The sequence below is a fragment of the Malaya genurostris genome, chromosome 2, assembly GCF_030247185.1.
Source record: "Malaya genurostris strain Urasoe2022 chromosome 2, Malgen_1.1, whole genome shotgun sequence".
Classification (NCBI taxonomy): Eukaryota; Metazoa; Arthropoda; class Insecta; order Diptera; family Culicidae; genus Malaya; species Malaya genurostris.
Window position 1 is genome coordinate 40,398,762 of NC_080571.1, and position 23,710 is coordinate 40,422,471.

The following is a 23,710-nucleotide window of genomic DNA, read 5'->3' on the forward strand; positions in this document are numbered from 1 at the left end:
TGAGTCTGTGTTTTTTTTAGTTTATCTAAATTTGTAACAGTTCACCTGATATTTGACTTTTCCCGCGTAATGTTTGATGATAAATGCATTTTCCTTTCGTTGGGGTTTCTCGTAGAACTGATTATCTTTATGGACACTGTTGAATTTTTGCAGTAACGTTTCGTTGGTAGCTCCGGGAAAGCTGATAGTCAACGGTTAATTAAAAATTTCTAACAATCAGTGAAAAAAATTCAGAACTTACTTGCATAAATCATCCAAAATGCAAAGCAAACCCGACGGTTTTGACTCGAACAGTTGAAGACATCCTGAGTTATCCAAAAATTCAATATCAGTCCACTTGATACCTTCCCGCTTATACTCCTTTTGCTCATATTTGAACACGTGCTAAAATGAAAAAAAAGGTTATGAATAGGGTTTTCTACAAATCCTGATCTTACTGCATACCAAATTGAAATAATACTGTAAATGCTCATTGGCGTAGTTGATGCACAACTGCTCGAAGCTATTCTGCAGTCCAAAATCTTCGAATCCAAAAATGTCGAGCACCCCGATTGAATGGCCGGTGTGCATCGTCTGGTCCTTGTTTAGCAGTGCGTGGTTCACCTGCAGAACAATCCAATCGAACAGTGCCCCGTACAGACACTTCGCCAGGGCATCCCGGGCGGCGATCGCCTCCGGGAGCTTGTACTGCATGATCAACGTTTCCCCGCTGGCCTTCACCCGTTTCGAGGTCAGTGCCGACAGTAGCGTTTCCTGCTTCACCCGCAACAATTCCGATATCAGTCCGACGACCTCCGGGTTTCGAACCTGAACACTTTCATCGTGGTGGTAAGTGGATTTCTTCGGGAAGAATTCCACGTTTCCCAGTAACAGAACAGCCGACAGAACAGCAAACAAACGTCTCTGTTTTTCTGCCGAAAAGCCCACCATTTCCATGCTTTGCTTTAAGCGAGAAAATTCATACTTTTCATCGCAGTTCTCCAGCGTAAGATTTTTTGCGTTCAGGTAGTGATACTTATCCGCCGGAAGCAGATGCAAAGCGATCCGTTCCTGTTCCGTCGCCCCCGATAGCAGATAGTAAAACACATGGTAGTTTCTTTCGTAGTAACCCTGGGACACTATTCGGCTCTTTTCCAGTAAATATTTTTGCACTACCGCACCCTGAACCATCCCATTCTCCCGGTAGTTCACCTGAATAAACTTTCCGAAGCGACTGCTGTTGTTGTTGTGTGCCGTTTTGGCATTGCCGAATGCTTCCAGCACGGGACCGGCACTCAGGATCGTTTGTTCCACACCCGAACCGTGGGCTCCCTTCTGGGACAGTGCCGTCAGATGGTGCAGCAGAAAGTTGGTGCTTTCGGTTTTACCGGAACCGCTCTCGCCGCTGATTACGATGCACTGTGTGGAAGGAAAAATAAAAAAAACGAAACGGAAACAGTTTTATGAGTTATGATTGTAATGGAAGTTTTACATATCGGAAATGATCTCGTATCTAGTGCTAGTAAACAATCCGATTTCAAACGTGTCATGAGAAACTTTTATAAATATATTGATGATTTTAAATGATGGATGAAATTAAATAGTTCATACATTGTCAAAACATTATTCATCTTCAAAATCCCGATCCTAACTCACTCCACGCAATATGAGAATCGATCCGTTCAACGCCAGAACTGTGAGTATCAGTAGTTCTCAGAATGGTCTACAGCCGGTAGACCACAGCAAGCAGACAGCGAATTACTCACTGTCAATTGTGAATGTTTTAATTCGAATTCCAGCTGCGGGGCGGTTTCACGTCACGACCAGAAGAAGCAGATGTATTTTCACGGATGGCCTGATGCCAATCTCGTCATCCGGAAAAGTCTGAGTGTGTACTGAGTCTGACGTGACGTCATCGTCATTGAATGAAAGTGAAACGAACATTTTCATTAGACGTTCTGGTTCTGGTTGAATTTTTGTCGATATAATCAACATTTTCAAGCATCCTTCTGCGTCATCATTTATTATGCTAAATTCCGATGCACGGTATGTGATACACACCCGAGTGCGGTTTCTCGACTTCCCGGCAGTCTTGGCACGAACGAACATGGGAACAAATTTATTGCCTAATAGGATTGTCGTCACTACTGTCGTCATATGCTCAGGGTATGCAAGTTGAACTAGAATCGATGTAATGAGTTCATCGGATGGTGAAGTTGAATATTTGACAAACTTAGAGCCTTTGTCTTTTCCTTTGCCGGTACCATGATTAAGAAATTATGAAAATCATGAAACGTGTCTTCTCTGGAGATCAAACCTATTATTAATGATATTATGAACAAAATGATTTAAATCATGTCAATTTTCATGGAATTTACTCACAAAATCATCAGTAATAGGCATGGTGTCATGAAAAGTAATGTTTCATGATTTTCTTGATTTCTTAATCATGGTAACGGCGATGGATTTGTATCCGTGGAGAGTTATTGATCCAGCGATACTATTTTCGAACGTTCCCATTGTTCTACTTCAATACTTGACTGAAATTATACTGGAAATAATTTTATTAAGCCGAAATGATGAATTTTCGCAGGTTAACTATAACAATTATAACGAACTATCGGTGATTGAATATAACACCGTTTCTCACCGAAAATATACACCTAGTGATGTTATAATACCTTTCACTTGCCATTCAAATAGTCACATAAAACATTTTTTCATCAAGCTAATTTTCGACACAACTTTACATGCACAGCAAAAAAAATCATGGAACTTAAAATTTACTCAGGAACTATAAAATAACTCAAACTGCAAGAATATTGTATTATTACAACTGTAAAAATGTGTCATTTTCGATACTCGAATATGTCGGTCTTTGGAGACGTAAGTTTACATGATTTTTTTCTAAATGTGTAGATATATTTGGGTCCATTTAGAATGATTCAAATAAACGTACTTCAACGCTTATTCGACAACATCCGCTAAACCGAAAGTATTAGCAATAATACACACTTCGAAAAAACCCTGTCATGTTACATCTTATTAGATGCACATAAATGGAGCGTCGCAGTTCACGCCAATTTACTTGGAAGAACATTCAATATTGTGTCTTGAATTCCATGACATGAAATTTAAACAATACGGGTGTGTAATGTCAGAGACATAACTGGATGTCGTGAATACGAATAAAAATGACACGATTTCTTTATACTTCCGAATTGTGTAACTTTCCCCCTTTTCACTACTAGAATTTTGAACGTTTTTTGACGTCGATTATCTCATTTTGGATTTGCATATTTCATTGAAAGAAACTATCAAGATGCTGTACAGGATTCATTTCTGCCTTTTAGAAGGTCCAAATTGTGAAATTTTCTACGATATTTTGCACAGTTCGGAATTTTTTCCTCGAACGATCTTCGCATAGCGAAAAGTGGACGAAGGAAATCAAATTATTTTGGATATTCGCTAAACTGATGATTTTTACCTTCGATTTGCAAAGAAGTTATCTTAATAGTTCTTTAGATAACATTTAGAGCCATTAGAACGGCTGATTTTATATAATGTTGCCCACTTTTCGTTTTCTTTCTCTCAAATGCAAACGACCAGCAGCTCTGTTGCATGATGCAATCGCTCTTGTTTTAGTTGAAACTAGCTTTGCGTACAAACCGCAACACATTCGCTCGCAGTGTCAAATGATGCGAAACTGGTTTAATGCGTCTTCTCACCTTGACGACCGGAAGGCAAAGGAGAACTACGCGCTCTCCGATGCCGCTGTTTGAATGCGTCTTCTCGCCCCAACGTCTGCTTCCATCCAGCGCATAAAAAGAAATGATCGATTTTCGACCACGGTTTCCCTTTTATAACGTTGAAGATATGTGCCTGACTACCTTAAAATCGTCGTCCTTGCGCGAAAAACCCAAGCAAAAGTAAGGTGTTTTCCGCGTTGTTTTCAAATTTTGAGAAAACTTAATATTTTAGTTGTTTGTGGTTATCTCACACTGTTCAAAATAGTATCCTAAATTCCTGATCATATTTTTGATGAAATAGTGAAAAAATTATGTTGCTGCAATTAATACAAGTTGAGATATTCACGATTAAGTTCTGCCCATTCTTCCATATGGCAAATTTTGAAAAGGCGCCCCATAGTAAAGTAAGTCGTATTCACGACAAAAAATAAATAAATAAATAAATAAAATGAATACTGACTGATAGCCCTCGCTAAGACTACCTCGACTTGAACCGAGAATCATTGGATCACGAAGTACGTCTGTTAATCGACTGAGTCACAAAAGCACACATATGCTTGACTGGTAAAAGGTACATTTAAATTAATACAGTCGCACTTGATAGCAGAATGCAAGTTACAGTCCAAACCAGTAAAATTCATGCTAATCTACACACCAAAAAAATTTTAATGTTACTTAATCCCTCATTAGATTTAAATCATGAAGACCTAATTGTCAAGTGATGGAAAATTTCATTTCTAATGCCTGTACCTTATGATCAAAAAAGAACCGGAATTTTCATTTTAAAATTCCCGCGCTTGTTCAATCGGTAAACTTGTATTCTCTCAACGTTGGCAACACTTTTATACACATTCTGTCAAATTTTGACGAGTTCAAGTTTGTTGAAATCGGATTAGCCATCTCTGAGAAAAATCAGCGGGAAAAAGTTCATTTTGTTAGTTAAGCCATTTATACCATTAGTTTCATTTTGGTCTACTTTGTTTATGAACGGTCCCTAAACTCTTTTCAAAAACAGAATCTTTTTTATGAGAAAGGCAAAAATGCCTTTTGAAATGGCTATATTTGATCGGTCTATTCTTCTATGCAATATATTATAAAATTAACGAAGTTTATATCAATCATATCGAGCTAAATAACCTCAAAAATAACTGCTTCCATAGAAAGTTTTCACACAAATACTTCTCAGATTTCTACCATTCGCCTCCATTGATATAAAACGGACTGCAACACGCAGTCCTAAATTGTATTGTAATATTTCAGAAATAACAAACAAGTTATCTGATTTCACATATTCCGATCTGGATGAAATTTTGCACACGTCTCATACAGCAAAGGATATGTTCTGCAGGTATGGAGAGACTAATTCAACTCAAGACTGATTTTCAAAACGGCGTTAGTATTTTTGCAAGCACTTTCTTCAAAACGTTGTAACTCGAAAACTGTTACTTGTATAAAAAATCATGTCCAAGACGAAAGTTCAGAAATTCAACCAAGCACTATGTACTGGAAAAAGATGAAAAATATATAAAATTTTCCAGTAAAGACTGAAAAATAAATCGCATTTTTTATTTATTTTGAAATATTTTTCATGAAATAAAAAGTTACAGATAAAGCAAATTGAAGGCATTTACAAAGCTTTATGTTTTTGATGAGAAAAAAGCATTTAAATACCATTTGTTTTGCACGGATGGAGAGACCAATTCGACTGAAGACTAATTTAAGGAAAGTGCGTAAATATTACAAAATACACTCTCTTCAAACCGTAACCAAAATGAAATTGCCGGTAATCAACTGGGTACTTTGAAAAAAATAAACACTGATAAAAAATTGAACGCATTCTCAAAAATAAGACAAAAAAAACGTAAAGTTGAAAAAACACATCTTCAATTTTCTGCAATATTTTCATTCTAAGGTATTGTAGGCTTCCGCCAAACTTCAAATTTTTAATTAAAAATATTTATATTTCATCAGTGTATTAATTTTTTTTATGTGTACATTTTTAGAGTGCCGGGTTGATTTTCTGAATTTTTTTCTTAGACACCATTGTTGTACAAACAACAGTTTCTTAGTTACCACGAAATATATTCGTCTTTTAAAACGTATATAGGCGATACGTTTGGGGACGGGTATAGGCGTGAAAGGTAAGTCGATGACTTCCATGCAGCCAGCCTGGGTTCGATTCCCAACCCCGCACATAAGATCAGAAAGTTTTTCTGGCCCGAAGAGGCGAAAGACCTTAAGGCTAAAACCTCTATAACGGAAACAAAAAAATAATGATACCTCCATTTGTTCAACACAAATTGTTTGCCATATTGCAGACATGTACAAAGTTTTATCCAAATCGAAGCAAGTCAATCCTGATTTTGTCATATTTTCTGGTTTTATTATTTCGAATTGCTCCTCATTCATCTATTCAACACGACTTATAATGCGTCAGCGGCATCTGGCTCAATTAATCCGCGTTGCTTATCGCATTTTTGCCTTTCTCATATAGAAAGGTTATGCAATCACTGTGAAAACCGACTTTTGAACCGAGCGTCATATACTATTCGACTCAGATCGTCGAGTACGCAAAATGTCTGTGTGTGTATGTGCGTATGTGTGTACGAGGTCTGTTCAAAAAGTTCCCGGAATTTTTTAATTGCGCGCGTCTGGAGAGTCCGGTGGTCAAATTTTTTTTTATTGTGTTGGTACATATGTCCCTAATGTATGGTGAAATTTTCAGCTGTATTCATTGTTTACATTCTGTCTTGTAGCGACTGGTGTAGACGTGTTTTTTTGAGCTCGGCGATTTTTGTTAGTTTAAACAATGGAAGAAGTGAAGAGTCAAAGAATTTGTATTAAATTTTGCGTGAAAAATGAAATAAAGTGTAACCAAGTGTGCAAAATGTTACAGAGAGCCTACGGTGAGTCTGCTATGAAAAAAAACAAGTGTTTACGAGTGGTATAAGCGTTTCCAAGATGGCCGCGAAGACGTTGAAGACGACGAACGCTCCGGTCGACCCAGCACGTCAATAATCGATGAAAATGTGGGAAAAGTGGAAAAAATGATTATGGATGATCGCCGAATCACTATTAGAGAAGTTGCTGATGAAGTTGGCATATCAGTTGGCTCATGCCATCATATTTTTTCAAATGTTTTGGGCATGAAACGAGTGGCAACAAAATTCGTTCCAAAACTGCTGAATTTTGATCAAAAAAACAAACGCATTACAAGACTTTAATCATGCCCCAACCTCCTTATTCACCAGATATCGCTCCGTGTGATTTTTTCCTGTTCCCAAAGTTGAAGAGACCCATGAAAGGACAGCGTTTTTCATCGATTGAAGAGATAAAGGCAGAATCGCTGAGAGTGCTACAGAGCATTACAAAAAGTGACTATCAGGGGTGTTTCTAAGACTGGAAAAAACGCTGGCATAAGTGTATTATATCTAGGGGGAATAACTTTGAAGGGACCATATAGATGTAGACGAATAAATAAATATTTTTTTAGAAAAATGAGAATTCCGGGTACTTTTTGAACAGACCTCGTATGTAACGTTTTTTTGCACTAACTTTACAAACTTAGATTCAAATGAAAGGTCTTGTGGTCCCATACGAAATTCCTGAATATTATTTGGATCCGACTTCCGGTTCGGGAGTTATGGGGCAAAATGTGAAAAAAAAAAGAAAATATGTGTTCTAACTTTTCTCATAGATGGCGCGGCTGCTGAGACATGTTTCCTAAGATGTTCCTTCGTTAATGCCCAAAATTCCTCAATCGGTCGAAGTTGTGGGCAATTTGGTGGATTCATGTTTTTTGGGACGAAAGTGACAGTTTTGGTAGTATAACATTCTACCGTTGATTTCGAGTAGTGGAAAGAAGCAAGATCTGGCCAGAAGACAATAGGATCCTTGTGGCTTCGAATCATGGGTAGAGATCGTTTTTGTAAACATTCCTTGATGTATATTTCGCTGTTCATTGAAGCAGTGGTGATGAAGGGTTTCGAAATCTTACCGCAGCTACAAATTGCTTGCCAGACCATAGCTTTCTTACCAAATTTTTCGGTTTTGGTTTAACACTTGCCCTTCTCGCACCGTTTAATATTGTGGTCCCGGCAAGGATTTGTTATCGAGTTTCACGTAGTTTTCGTCGTCCATGATTATGCAGTTCAAATTTCCAGCAAGAATCGTATTGTACAGCTTTCGAACCCTCGGCCTGATCGATGCTTCTTGTTTTGGACAACGTTTGGGTTGTTTCTGCTTCTTATAGATTCGAAGATTCAAACGTTCTTTAGCACGAAGAACATTTGACTTCGAAGTGCCCACTTTTTTGGCCACATCCCGACTTGAAACCTCCTTCTTTTGCTCGAACACCTTCAGTATACGTTTATCCAACTAAGGGTTAGCAGGACCTCTTTTTCGACCCGTTTTCGGTTAATCCTCAAAGGTGTTATCCTCACCGAACTTCCTGATTGCATTTCGCACGGCTTTTTCACTTACTCCTACCATTTTTGCTTGTAAAATTTGTACACAATTTTTCGACGTTGTTCTGCTGAAAGTCCACGCATTTCGAAACAAACTAATGAACACGAATAAACAACTGCACAAGTGGTTAGAGAAGAGTGTAAATAACAGGACGCAGCCACAAAAATTGATAGATTCTGAACCATTGCGAAATGGCAGCGGTTTTTGGTTGCGTCCATACTTTCTGGGACAGTCTTTATGAGAAAGGCATCATTACACAACTAGGTGGATTAAAACAGGGTTTTTTTTATAATATTGCGGCAATGGTAGCATACAAAATGTTCCGGAAAAATAATGAGCGTAATTTCCCAAATAACAAGTACTATAAAGTTCATAGCACATGCAATTTTTTTAACATATTCTTGAATAATCATGGAGATTTCTAACAATTTTCAATTCAATAATCAATTCTGTCTCTTTTAATGTATGTATGATTAATTGATTTTTTTTCAAGTGCACATTTTGAGCAATCTGTGAAAAGTATCTATAATGCCATTGTAGAGGAACTATAATCCATCGGATTAGTAAGAAATATAAATGTATGAAACGCAAAATCTCTAGACAGCCGGCTGTCTGTAGTTTTAAGGAATTCCAGAATCAGCCGTTTCGTGCACTATTATTTCCATTGACAGAAGCATATCACCCATTCATACTAAGACAATTCTTCTCTTGTGAATCCCATGAAGATGCAGTGGTACCCGTTGTGTCTAGAAAAAGGCAATTACGGGTTCTCTACCTCCGCTCAACTCTGGATGTGATACTAGAAGTTAAACAGCAATAGTTATTCAACTCAAAGGGTTTTTTTTACCCTTTTGGATATCCTGTCAGTATACCTCGTTTCTAAATAATCATGGTTTGATCATGAAAAAAATCAAACAGATCAAAAATAGAGTATTGAACTTTGGAAGCATGAAAAATTTGCATCAAATAGCATACGGGCGTCATTACCTACATCAACTTCAAAGGGTAACAACTACTGATGAGAGATGAGCTGGTTAGTTCCTTTTCAGTTTCATTATAGGGTGTCATATAGCCGTGTGGCGTTTGTTGGGAAATGATCGAAACATAAAAGTGAAAACAAACTATAAATTTTGCAATCAGACCTATTCACTAAATTCGAAGCATTTTTCCACATTAACCCGAGGAACATTGGAATATTTAGTAAATTAATTTGAATAAAAAGTTAATACCTGAGTTTTGGCACTGCACGGGTACCGCTTTGTGCTAAATGCATAAACTATTTATTTTATTTTTAACATTTTTTTCTTCATCTGAGCAGCGCATTAACAGTTTATGTTGAGCTGCTAACGCCACCAGATAGTAGTTACTTAGAGGTTTTGGTACTGCATGTGTCCCGGTTTGTGCTGATGTTCAGAAAGCCGTCACTAAGATTCGTTTTTTCGGCACTTCAGTGAAGACATGGCACTTTCAGTTTTCTTAGCGGTTTATGGTGAACCGTTAAGTGGTGTTCGCAGTTCACCAGAGACTGCTGATGCACTGATAATTCGAAGATGACACGTTCAATAAAACAGTTTCCATAACAATGATTTTAAAATGCGTGCACGGCTTAATGAAAATAATTGAAAATGAGCAATAAATAAATGGCTAAGCTCATCGACTCGACTGATTGCGAATGTATTGATGGAACCAAAACGATTTTATTCATCAGTGGAATTATCATTGAACGCATCTTCGCGGGAGCCGTTCCTCGAAATTATCTGAACCTTTCTCAAACAGAAACAATTCAACTATATACGAAACGCATTCAACGGCACTTCGCACAAATTGATGCATTCGGTAAGAAAGACGAACGGCCGGTCATACAGCACTTGTGTGACACTTTGCTACAAAACAAGCAAACAAACAAGGCTGTCCGCTTTGCGTCGTTTTGTAGTGCAACTATAGGCACAATTGTACCCGATGCATCATAAATTCAACCGAACAGAAATTTTAACAAGCGCAATTAGATTGAATCATACATGGTTAATTTGTCGTACACAGTGAAACCAATTGCCGTAGCAGTGAAGTATTCTGCGTCAATTAGCGTTCCACTGGATCCGCGCACACAGTCACCGATCATGCGAACTCAATTACGATAAAGTACTAGGGGCTTATTTTCGCACCAATAATTGAAGACTGCTAGTTGCTATTACTCCTTGGGACGGTGTTTGCAACATCAGTAATTACCTCATCACTCCAAACAGTTGTCAGTTTACCTACGAATGTTTAAGGACAACATTTTGACCAACCGTCAGTTACCACTGTGCAGTGCTAACTCAATTCATATACCGAATGGTTGGCTGATTTTTTTTATATATCATGTGACCCAAAAGGGTGAAGAGACTTTCAGCATGTCGTCATTGTCGTCGGCGTCGAAGCTGTTTAAGCAATGACTGCTGTTGCTGCTGTTGCTGCTGCTGTTACTACTATTCGGATGTAGACGTCAAAACAAATTAATTTTGCCATGTTTGTTGACAAACTCGCGCGAGACAGAGCAAACGAAAGCAAGAGTAGGAGAAACCGTAGAGGTGTGTAGTAGTCATAGTCACTGGGCTTGCTGTGGTTCGGAAGTAAACTTAAGCATCGTGTGTTCGTGAGATATTTATGTCGAATTGGACAGTTTACGATTGAAAATTCTTGTAGGGTGTTGAGTGTATTTTAGGTCATGGCCAGTTTTGAACCAACTAACAACAAATTGTACATGTTCTCACCCACCCGAACATGACTGGCAAAAGCGGGGTTTGCATTTAGTTTAAGCGAGCCCCCTTGATTGTTACCTCGTTAATGATCGGGGTTAGCTGAAATTGTAGAAAGATTTTCAAAATGATCAGACCGGTGGCAATTCCTTCTCCAATGTACATCTTCTAGCAACCCCAGAATAGCTCCGCGTACCGACGTCGGTCAGGCCCGAATTTGGACCGGCAAAGGAATTGTAAGCGATGTTAGTCCAACACTTGCAGCTTAAAAAAGTCAGATAATTAATTCAGATAAAAAACAGATAATTACACGAAGAGACACTTTAAATAAAAAGAACCAGTTGCGTACCCAGAAAACATTTTCGGAGGAGGTTTCAAAACATGATGATTAATTTTCATTCGCATGGAAATATGCATATAATTGAACATTTTTTTGATAAAGTCGTTTGTTAAAAATTTTTCATTTTATAAGTGACTTAAATATGACGAATTTCGCACTAAATTATATTCGCAGTTGGCAAAATTTTCTCGGCCGGGGGGCCGAATATCATGTGTGTATGTGTGTCTGTATGTAACAAAAATATGCACTACTTTGGTACACTGATGGCTTAAACGATTTTCACAAACTAAGATTCAAATAAAAGATACACAGATAAAAATATTTTGTGAATTTACATTTACTTTCAGGCACATATTTGGAGCAGGTAATTGAATGGAAAGTTACATTACAAAACTAAGCGATTTGTAAATATACAGCCTTGTTCAATGAAAAAGTAAATGCATTTCAATGTAATTTTACATCAATCATGGTTTTAAATCAGATTTTCGTTTCAACTGACGTCTGTTTAATAGTACTATTGGTTTACATGTCGTGTAAGTTTCATCTTTTCTTTCTGTGTAGTTCCATGGTCTGCTAATGAATTTCATTTGGATCCGACTTATGGTTCCGAAGTTACATGGTAGTATGTTACATGGTAATAATTAGAGAAAAAGTGTGCACTTAATTTTCTTTGACACGGCTCAACCGATTTTCACAAACTAAGATACAAATGAAATGTCTTATAGTTTCCTAAAAATTTCTAGAAAATTTTATCCGGATCCGACTTTCGGCTTCGAAACTGAAGCGTGAGAAGTGGAAAATTACCATTTTCATTAGTATTTTTTTCACAAATCATGGTCCAAAACAGGTACAAATCCCATAAAACTGTCTGATAAATTCTTCCAGTTGACAGAGCTTATTTGTTTGTGGGCATAAAAGCTTATTTCGGCACTACTAATCCCCCCTTTTCTTGCTCCGGAAGCACCGAAAGTGGTGCAGAAAAACTTCAAAATAGAACTCACTTCGATTTCTCTGCGATGCTTTAACTGATTTTCATATATCTTGATTTGAATTAAAGCTCATATTATCTTTAAAGCTACTGTGAAATTTTATCCGGATCCAACTTCCGGTTCCGCAGTTACGAAGAAATCGAAACGGTTACGGATGTCTGCTACCGGTGTGTAATATTGTTTAAAGACAGTTCTGCGGTTGATAAAAATTTAGCTATTCTATGATGAATGCTACCAAAAGAATAAACGAATGTCATTGAATTCAAATTTATTTGAAAAAATATGCAATTTGCACAGTCGGTAGTGCAGTAATACCGTTCCAGTTGTGTAGTGATGCAATAATAATAATAATAATCATAATAATAGTAATAATAATAATAATAATAATAATAATAATAATAATAATAATAATAATAATAATAATAATAATAATAATAATAATAATAATAATAATAATAATAATAATAATAATAATAATAATAATAATAATAATAATAATAATAATAATAATAATAATAATAATAATAATAATAATAATAATAATAATAATAATAATAATAATAATAATAATAATAATAATAATAATAATAATAATAATAATAATAATAATAATAATAATAATAATAATAATAATAATAATAATAATAATAATAATAATAATAATAATAATAATAATAATAATAATAATAATAATAATAATAATAATAATAATAATAATAATAATAATAATAATAATAATAATAATAATAATAATAATAATAATAATAATAATAATAATAATAATAATAATAATAATAATAATAATAATAATAATAATAATAATAATAATAATAATAATAATAATAATAATAATAATAATAATAATAATAATAATAATAATAATAATAATAATAATAATAATAATAATAATAATAATAATAATAATAATAATAATAATAATAATAATAATAATAATAATAATAATAATAATAATAATAATAATAATAATAATAATAATAATAATAATAATAATAATAATAATAATAATAATAATAATAATAATAATAATAATAATAATAATAATAATAATAATAATAATAATAATAATAATAATAATAATAATAATAATAATAATAATAATAATAATAATAATAATAATAATAATAATAATAATAATAATAATAATAATAATAATAATAATAATAATAATAATAATAATAATAATAATAATAATAATAATAATAATAATAATAATAATAATAATAATAATAATAATAATAATAATAATAATAATAATAATAATAATAATAATAATAATAATAATAATAATAATAATAATAATAATAATAATAATAATAATAATAATAATAATAATAATAATAATAATAATAATAATAATAATAATAATAATAATAATAATAATAATAATAGTAATAATCCTTCTATAGGTTTTATGCTGCTAATTCATGCTGTTTAGCTTGACTTACATATGCAGAAGTAAGAGAAACGCATGTTCGCTTCGTTGGTTAGATTTCGTTTAATTGATTTAATCGAAATAGAGCTCGAAGTTGTAATAGTAAAGTAAAGTTCGAAAAACGGAACTCACTTCGATTTCCTAAATTCACAAATCATGATTCAAATTAAAGCTCTCAGTGTCTCAAAAGATACTGTGTCATTTTATCCAGATCTGACTTCCGGTTCCGAAATTATAGGGATATGAGTATCAAAACTTTCAAACTGTCACACAAAATTATGCAAAACCGGTATGTGCTGGTATGGAAGAAGAAAACACCACCGCCTACTACACAGCATGCTTTGTTCAATTTTGTACAGCGTACAGGGTTGCCATATTAAAATCTATATTCACTTGACATAACTGTTTATAAATTGAAAAGGTGATGGTAGTTTGTACCAAAAAAAGTTTTTGATTTTATTCAAGTTTGAAAGAAAAAATCTTGACAGAATCTTCTAATAATGGTTTTGTTAATACACACCTAGAAAAAATCGTGTAAATTTACGTCTTATGAGACCGACATATACGCGCGTCAAAAATGACTCATTTTCACAGTAGATCTAATGCATATTTAATGCATTCTGACATATTGCTGAAGCATGTAAATTTACAAGTCTGCTTCGATAGTAGTGTATGTTCGACACATATGTAAATCATTATTGTAAAACTCAGTCATTTTACAAATCACGTTCTCATGATTTGAGTCGTATGCGGATTTAAGTCACAGGTAAATTTCACAACTTTTTACTGTGTAGGTTCAAAACTGTTCCAATTTTTAGGTCATATTTGTTGCTGGCAAAACAAAACAACTTCGGCTATACCGATCATCTGAACCCGGTTTCGGAAGAATTGGAAATGGTGATGAAAAACTGCACAAGAGTCTCACTCATTTTCCTTCAAGATGGCTAAATCGATGTTCACAAACTTATACGTTCAAAGGAAAAATCTTGCAGTTTCAAACGAAATTCCTAAATTTGCTGTGGATTATACTCCCGGTTCCGGAACTACAGGATAAACAGGATTTGTAGTTTGTTAGATTAAGTCCGAACAAACTTTCCTATTTCTATTCAATGAACAGTTGTTTTTACAAATTCCACATTAAAATTTGTGATGTAATGAGTGATATGAGAAAGGCATCATTACATCACTAGGTGGATTAAAACAGGGTTTTTTTAAAGAAATTTTACAGTGTCTTTTTATTTTATAAACTAAACTGAAAGTCTTTGTCATCCAAAAATTTTATGAAGCTCAATTTGAGAGGATATATCACAGAATACTGGTTGCACGATATTTGCAAAAAGTATCAGTAATGGAAAAGAAACAAAAACTGTCCGCCTTACAATACATGGACGGTTGGAAGGGAACATAATAACCTACCTTGGGACAAAGTTTTATTGAATTCGAAAGTGGTGTCCTTTTTTGTAAGTTGACTTTAAATTTTGAAAATCGATTGTTTTAGTGTAGGATTCGAATAGACGAGTTTCGCACAAAATCGTATTCGGAGTTGGCAGCATATAAACTTTATCACAAAAAGTCATGCTCACTTTAACTTTTCTAAATAGATCTAAACTATCTTTAGAAAAGTTTTAGGCGTTTATACCATTTTTATGCAATTAAAAAAATGGAAATTCTTCAAAAAAATTTTGTGCAGGTGATGTTCTCAAAATAAGTCTAATTTTCGAGTGAATACACTAAAATAAATACTTATCGAATTTTACACTGAAAGAAATCTTAAAAAATTGAAGTCAAATTACAGAAAGAAAACGCCAACGCCGAAATTTCGTTCAAACATAGATACTTACGTTCCCTGCCAATCTTCCATATATTGTAAGATGGGCGTTTTGAAAGGAAAAAAAAGTTTTTCTAACAAAGACTTTTCTAATCCAGTATTGATACTTTCTGCAAATATCGGGCAACTAGCGGTGAAATTTTCCAATTTTCTCAGAAATCTAAATTCATTGGAAACGTGAAACCAACAAACCAACAGAAAACTTCGCATATTTATGATTTGATTTATCTGCACCAGAACCACAGTTCTGAACAAGGATTCGGGAACTGAAACTGAATTCAAGAACTAAATTCGAAATATGAAACAGGTTCACAGAATTCGGCTGCTGTTCGGAATCCAGCTCAGGATTTCAGGTCATTTACAATTACGAAACTGGACTCAATTCTGAACTTGAATTTCGAACCTGAATTAAGGAACTGAATTCAGTTCCAAAATCTAGTTCCAGAATCCAAGTTGCGAATTTAGGTTCTGAATTCTGAAATTGAATTTAGGAATTAAATTATGAAACTGAAGTCAGGAATCAAATTCAATTCCAAAATTCAGGCTCAGTTCAAAGTTCAATTCCCGAATCGAGTATTCAGAAACTGAATGTGATTACTAATAATTGTTGCTGCTTTTTTTTTTGTTTTTGATTATAGAGGTTTTAACCTTAAGGTCATTCACCTCTTCGGGCCCGAAAAACTTTCTGACCCTATGTGCGGGGTTGGGAATCGAACCCAGGCGGGCTGCGTGAAAGGCATCGACTTACCCATCACGCTATATCCGTCCCCAATTGTTGCTGCTGTTGGTGGAAGGTCCTCGACACGACGTCTATTTCTAGGTAAAGCACAAGAAAAAATGATCGATTTTCGACCCATCGTCCAGTTGAACGTAAAAACAAGAAAATTAACTTCAAGTTCTCAGTCGGTGTTGAACAGTCGTTCGCACCGCACGCGTATAGCTCTTGGCTCCTGGAATTTTTTTTCTGGCTACCTAGAGTTTCATTGATTCAAGGCTTCAGTCTTTTTCAAGGCTACCTGAATCACTAACTAAGTGACTAAGTGATACAAAGAGTGATATTAGAGTGACTAAGTGATACAAAGAGTGATATTAGAGTGACTAAGAAATTAATCAGCCTTTTTTAAGGCTAGCTAGGAGTCTAATCGAAGACTAATTTAGCCTAGTTAATTTAATTTAAAATTTCATTAATTTCAAAAATGCCTGCGTCCAACCGGAAAGGCAACAAGCCTAAGGCTAAAAATAATTCAATACGGAATAAATCACAATCCGTTATTCAACATTTTTCTAATAACATTCATGATCTTATAGAATCTGAATGTAAAAATAAAAGACAACGGACGGATTTCCCTTCCGTTGATCCTATACCGTCTAACAATATTTACGAGATTCTTCCTGAATCCGATTGTAGCGACATAGAAGAAAATTCTTCAAAAATTCCCAAAATGGACGCTTGTCGTTCTGGGAAGAAACATCAATCTATGCCACCAGTGACGGTGATGATTTCCGACTTCAAAGCATTCCGTACTGAGCTTTCTACTTTTCTCCCGGAAGTAAAAGTCTCATTTCAAATCGGACGAAGAGGAGAATGTCGAGTCTTGGTGGATGGATTGGAAGATTACGAAAGTCTTATTCGATATTTGTCCGAAAAACTTCATAAATTTTATTCATATGATATAAAATCAGACAGACCTTTCAAGGCTGTCTTGAAAGGATTATCAAATGATCAAAGTATTGATGAAATTAAAAATGAACTAAAAGAATTGCTTGGTTTTGCCCCTTCCCAAGTAATACTTATGAAAAAAAGAGCGAATGGTACTTCTAAACCACGCTCTGGAATTTCCCATGAACTTTACCTAATACACTTCAATCGAAGTGATGTAAACAATTTGAAAACTTTAGAAAAAGTACGTTTCATTTCCCACATTAAAATTCATTGGGAACATTATAAACGGCATAATCGTATTGCAAACTTAACGCAATGTCGTCGTTGCCAAGGCTTCGGTCATGGAACCAAAAATTGTCATATGGATATACGGTGTTTGAATTGTGGTAAATCGCATTCGAAAGACGCTTGTCCAATGAATGAAACCACTGATAAATTTTCATGTTCAAATTGCAATGGAAATCATAAATCCAATTATTTGAAATGTCCTGTCAGGGAAAAAATTTTAAACGCTCGTTCGCTTAGACAACAAGTCAAATCAACGACCTTAAATTTACAGAACATACCTGAAAATTCTTCTAAGGCACCTGCCAATTCGTCTTCTAACGAAAACAATTTATTGACAGGTAGATCGACCTCGTCATCATCTTCTTCTAATGTCAGTTATGCTGGTATATTAGGTAGAAATCTATCTCCTATTTCTTCTAATGTAAATAATCAAAACACAGGACCGCCTTGCAGTTCTTCTTCTAACGAAAACAATTTATTAATAGGTAGACCGACCAAATCATCTTCTTCTAATGGCAGTCTACCTACAAATATTCCTTCAATGCCATTCGCTTCTTTAAATGAAGTCGATTTAGGCGATATAACTGAAAATAAAATGATCTACCTACAAGATCAACTTTTTCAAATGATCATCCAAATGAATTCGACTTCATCACTTTTTGAAGCATTTCAAATCGGATGGAAATTTGCAAATAATATTATAATGAATTTAAAATTTAACAGTGATGTTAAATAATTATTTGAATATTTTAAATTGGAATGCTCGATCTTTGAAATCGAGTGAAGATGAATTTTATAATTTTCTCAAAGTTCACAAAATTCATATTGCCATTGTGACAGAAACTTTTCTTAAACCAAATGTAAAATTGAAAAGTAATCCACATTATGTGGTTCATCGATTTGACAGGTTTACTGGAATTGGTGGTGGAGTTGCCATTTTTGTCCAACGGCAAATTAAACATCGAATTTTACCTTCTTTCAATACTAAAGTTATTGAAAGCTTGGGAATCGAAGTTGAAACCATTCATGGAATTTATTTCATCGCTGGAGCATATTTGCCATTCCAATGCACCGGCGAACAATTAAATTTCTTTAAAGGCGATTTGCAAAAACTTACAAGATATCGATCGAAATTTTTCGTAATAGGGGACTTAAATGCTAAGCATGTCCAGTGGAATTGTAGGCAAAATAACAGTAATGGTAAAATACTTCATAATCAACTCTCAGCTGGTTACTTTACAGTTCTTCATCCCAGTAATCCTACTTGTTTCTCTTCCGTGAAAAACCCGTCTACAATTGATCTGGTTCTAACAGATCAAAGTCACATTTGTAGTGAACCGATTACTCATGCTGATTTTGACTCAGATCATCTTCCTGTAACATTCAGACTTTCCAACGAAGCTATAATTAATCCAATTAGTTCTATTTTCAACTATCATAGAGCAAATTGGTTGGATTACAGATCTCACATTGAAAATCATGTGGATCATGAAACTATTTTAGAAAATTCTGCGGATATCGACACAGCAATTGATAATTTGAATCATTATATTATCGAAGCTAGAAATCTTTCAGTTCCCAAAGCTCAAACTAAATTAAATTCTCCTATCATCGATGACAATCTTCAACTGCTCATTCGGTTGAAGAATGTTCGTCGACGACAATATCAACGTTCTCGTGATCCTGCTATGAAAAACATAGTTAAGGATTTACAAAAAGAAATTAAACATAGATTTACTCTTTTGCGAAATGAAAATTTCGCTAAAGAAGTTGAACAAATTAAACCATATTCTAAACCTTTCTGGAAACTTTCTAAGGTTCTTAAGAAACCTCAGAAACCTATTCCTGCTCTCAAGGAAGGAAATCAAATACTTCTTACAAATGGCGAAAAAGCTCAAAAACTTGCTCAGCAGTTCGAGAGTGTCCACAATTTTAATTTGAACGTTGTGAGTCCTATTGAAAATGAAGTCTCACTGAAATATGATCATATTTCAACCCAAGTGTTATCACACGATGACATTATTGAGACGAATTTTGATGAAATTAAATCAATTATTAGAAAACTTAAAAACATGAAGGCTCCTGGTAATGATGGAATTTTTAATATTCTTATTAAAAATCTTCCCGATGTTGCCTTGAGACTCCTGGTTAAAATTTTCAACAAGTGTTTTTCATTAGCTTACTTCCCAAAAAGATGGAAAAACGCTAAAGTAATTCCTATCCTAAAACCTGATAAAAACCCAGCAGAAACATCAAGTTATCGCCCAATTAGCTTACTTTCTTCTATCAGTAAACTTTTTGAAAAAATTATCTTGTTAAGAATGATGACTCATATAAATGAGAATTCAATTTTTTTACCAGAGCAGTTTGGATTTCGTCATGAACATTCAACTACTCATCAACTTGTCAGAGTAACGAACATGATAAAATCAAATAAATCTTCTGGGTTATCCACTGGAGTTGCTCTTCTAGACATAGAAAAAGCATTCGACAGTGTTTGGCACAAAGGTTTAATAGCAAAAATGTCTGATTTCCAGTTTCCTATTTATTTGATCAAAATGATTCAAAATTATTTAACTGATCGTACTCTTCAGGTTAGCTATCAGAATTGTAAATCTGAATTGCTACCCGTACGAGCCGGTGTTCCGCAGGGTTCGAGTGTAGCTCCAATCTTGTATAATATTTTCACTTCTGATCTTCCAAATCTACCCGTTGGTTGTCAGAAATCGCTATTCTGTGACGACACAAGTCTGTTAGCCACAGGTAGAAATCTAAGAGTGATCTGCAGTCGCCTACAAAGAAGTTTAAATATTTTCAGTGATTATCTGTCAAAATGGAAAATTAAACCAAATGCAGCAAAAACGCAATTAATTATCTTTCCTCACAAGCCAAGAGCTTCTTTTCTTAAACCAAACAATAATCACATTCTCAAATTGAATGGCTTGGAATTGACATGGTCTGATCAAGCTAAATACTTAGGTTTAACGTATGACAAAAAACTCACTTTCAAGGATCACATTGAAGGAATCCAGGCAAAGTGTAATAAATATATTAAATGTTTATATCCTCTTATAAACAGAAATTCTAAGCTCTGTCTAAAAAACAAATTGTTAATTTATAAACAAATTTTCAGACCAGCCATGCTTTATGCGGTACCAATTTGGTCAAGCTGTTGTTCCACCAGGAAGAAAACGCTTCAAAGGATTCAGAATAAAATTCTGAAAATGATTCTGAAGCGTCCTCCCTGGTTTAGTACAAATGAGTTACACAGACTCACAAATATAGAACCATTAGATGTAATGTCACATAATATTATAAGCAAATTCCGACAAAAATCGATGCAATCTTCAATTGAATCGATTCGCTCTCTGTATTAGTTAGTAAGTTAGTATATAAGTTCCTTTTCCCCATTACACAATACAAGTAGGTTTAGAATTTTCCCTACACAAAAATCTCAGAATTGCGGAAGCAAATGATGTCTTCATGGTAATAACCAAATCATATATATATATAACAGGGCTGAAAAGTCACCACTTGTGGCTGAACACCCAATTTAAATCTTAATAATTTAATTTTAACTCATATTCCAATAAATAGTTATTTAAAAAAAAAAAAAAAAAAAAAAAAAAAAAAAAAAAAAAAAAAAAAAGTTCTATAAAAAAAGGAAATTAACTTCAAGTTCTTGATGAAAAATAGTTAATTGAACACCAGAATATGATTTTAAGGATTAAAAGCAAGCAATAATAGAAATCCTTCTCCTAAATGAATTCGTTCTCGAGATATTCAGACATGAAACTGAAAAAAACTTAAAATTGTGCCGTTTTTCATTAAATCTATGTAATTCAAACACTATCTACTGCTCAGAAAAACTACTGGTGTCCAAAAAGATGACACAAACCTCCATATAATTGATGTCACTTCCCGATCAACAAGAGAGAACAAAATTGTATCTGGGGTTGTTTCTATCTAAGCTAGTCATAATCTTGGCCTCGTTAATAGTTAAAATAACAAAAATTATTACTCAATTTACCTTGATATGTAAATATCAATATTATATCTAAATTTGTTACAAATTTAGTACGAATTATAAGCCTTTTTTGGGGGGGAAAGGCTTTACCGTGCAATTCTAAAATTAGATTTCACGAAGTGAGATGAAATTGCATACCTTTAGGCGATTTGATTTGCCATAAAAAAAAGTCATGCACGGTTAAGCGACTGGTTCCGAACCGGGAAGTTTTGAGTTGCCACCATACGCTACGATTGTATCGGGGCATGAAAACCAACTGATGTTGGAAGGATATATTGGCATCATATAATAACTAGTGTAAGTCCATATTGATACAAAAATAATCTATCGCTCTTCTCGCTCCCTCTTTCGTATTTCCATTCCAACCGGCATATGAATGACAAAGGGGCTATTTTAGAACAATGAGCAAGCTTTCTTTTGGTACTAAAGAAAAGTTGTGAATGAACGGAAATGACTAAATTCAGTGAAACAAAACTACCTTATAGAATCTGAGGAAATTAATTAATAAATGATAGTTTTCCAGCTTTTTCTTCTTTGTGCCAAGCGGGCCTACTTTCCAGTAACATTCGATTCAGTTCGCTCGTTCAGTTGAAGTAGTGAATTTTCTGTCGGTGAGTGTGTGTGTCGTATGTGTATGTGTATATTGGCGGGCATATTTGATTAAAATGTGCACATTTTTTTGCGGAGATGGCTGAATCGATTTTCGTAAATTTAGATTAGAATAAAAATTCGTTTGAAAGACAGTGAAAAATCAGAAGAAGTATATATAACATCGATTCGAACAGCAAGTTTTTATGATTGATCATCAACCAATTGCCTAGTCACATTAGTTTGCGATATCCGCAGCCAGAAGCCCAGCAAGTAATGTTCAAAAATCATCAAAATTTAACGTTCATTCTGGTTTGATTGTGAAATATCTACTTAGATGAATTCAAATGATTCAAATGGAAAATCTCATAATGCGGGCCGGTTGCTTTAAATTCTAATTGCAAATTTCGAATCCCAGCTCGTGGTTCCAAATTGGAAGTAATCAAATTACTATGAAATGATTCTATCATAAATTTATCAGATATGGATAGATTGAACGTTTCAAATCGAAGGTATTATGGTGCGATAAATCGTTTTTGTCTGATTCATGATTCAGGCCCGTACCCAGGATTTCTTTTCGGGAGGGGCCCAATAATTCAAAATAATTTTACCGAAGATTGCTTATGTACCTAATTCTCGGTGTGCCTTTTACGGGTGTTGAACTTTAAACTTTTCCATTTGAACTGATATTGCATTACATTTCATTGCGTTTACTGTCTTGTAATTTGTGTAACACATGTCTGAGACCTTCTAAATAATTATATATCTGTTTTTGATTTAGGGAGGGGCCAGGGGCTGAGTTTAGATTTTGGTTTTGAGCCCAGTTTAGATTTTGTTTTTCGTTTATTGCAGCGTCACTTTTGAAGACGTTTTGAAATTTTTGACACTTATCACTCTGTGTTTTCGGAAACAAAAATCGGTCACCGATAATCCACTTTTTCCAATATTTTTAGTCGAGTTTTAAAGTTTTTGCCTTACCTTTCTTTGTTCGTAAGAGAAAAAGGGAAAAATCACCTTGAAGAATATTTATTTTCAATTTTAAATTAATATTTGAATAAAAACTTTACACAATTTAAGTATTAATTACTTAGGAACGTTCTCACATTTAAAATTTAGGCCGTCATTTTGAAATCAAATATCAAATTATCTTCAGGGATGTGAAATTGGAAATGTTTGTTACTGCTGTTTATTGAAGTTGAAAGTCAAAAACATGTTCGACAAAAGTGTTTGAGCTCTCTTTTTCTCAATTCTCTAGTATAGTTTTATCTGAAATATAACGGCCCTTAATATAATATCTGGACTTGTTATAATCTTAATAAAATCTGAATGTTTGCTTCTGATTTGGAATCTTATTTATAACATAATGAGATATAAATATCAGGATCATATATAATTTTGATAGAATCCTGTTATGCTCTGTTGATCGGGTTGAGCTTATTTGTTTTGAACTTTTCATTTGATAATTTAATTGTAGCATTGTTCCGAAGCATGGGTTTCTAAAAGTAAAGATAATTTTAAAGCTGTGGAATAATGTATTTCGAAGGCGAGTCTAGAGTAATAATAAATAACTGTTACTTCACACAAGGTAATTATGGATCGTTCAA

At 34.1% G+C, this 23,710-nt stretch overlaps 1 protein-coding gene across 5 annotated transcripts in view; it reads right to left on the minus strand.

Moving 5' to 3' along the window:
• LOC131431193 (unconventional myosin-IXAb-like) overlaps positions 1-23,710 on the minus strand; it is a 169,991-nt gene that overhangs the window by 36,449 nt on the left and 109,832 nt on the right. For all 5 annotated transcript variants that reach the window (XM_058596758.1, XM_058596756.1, XM_058596757.1 and 2 more), the window contains 3 exons: positions 445-1,398; positions 242-384; positions 46-181 (listed from right to left, as the gene is read on the minus strand). In XM_058596758.1, the coding sequence (XP_058452741.1) occupies positions 46-181; positions 242-384; positions 445-1,398 (1,233 nt within the window). The remainder of the gene's footprint in view (positions 1-45; positions 182-241; positions 385-444; positions 1,399-23,710) is intronic.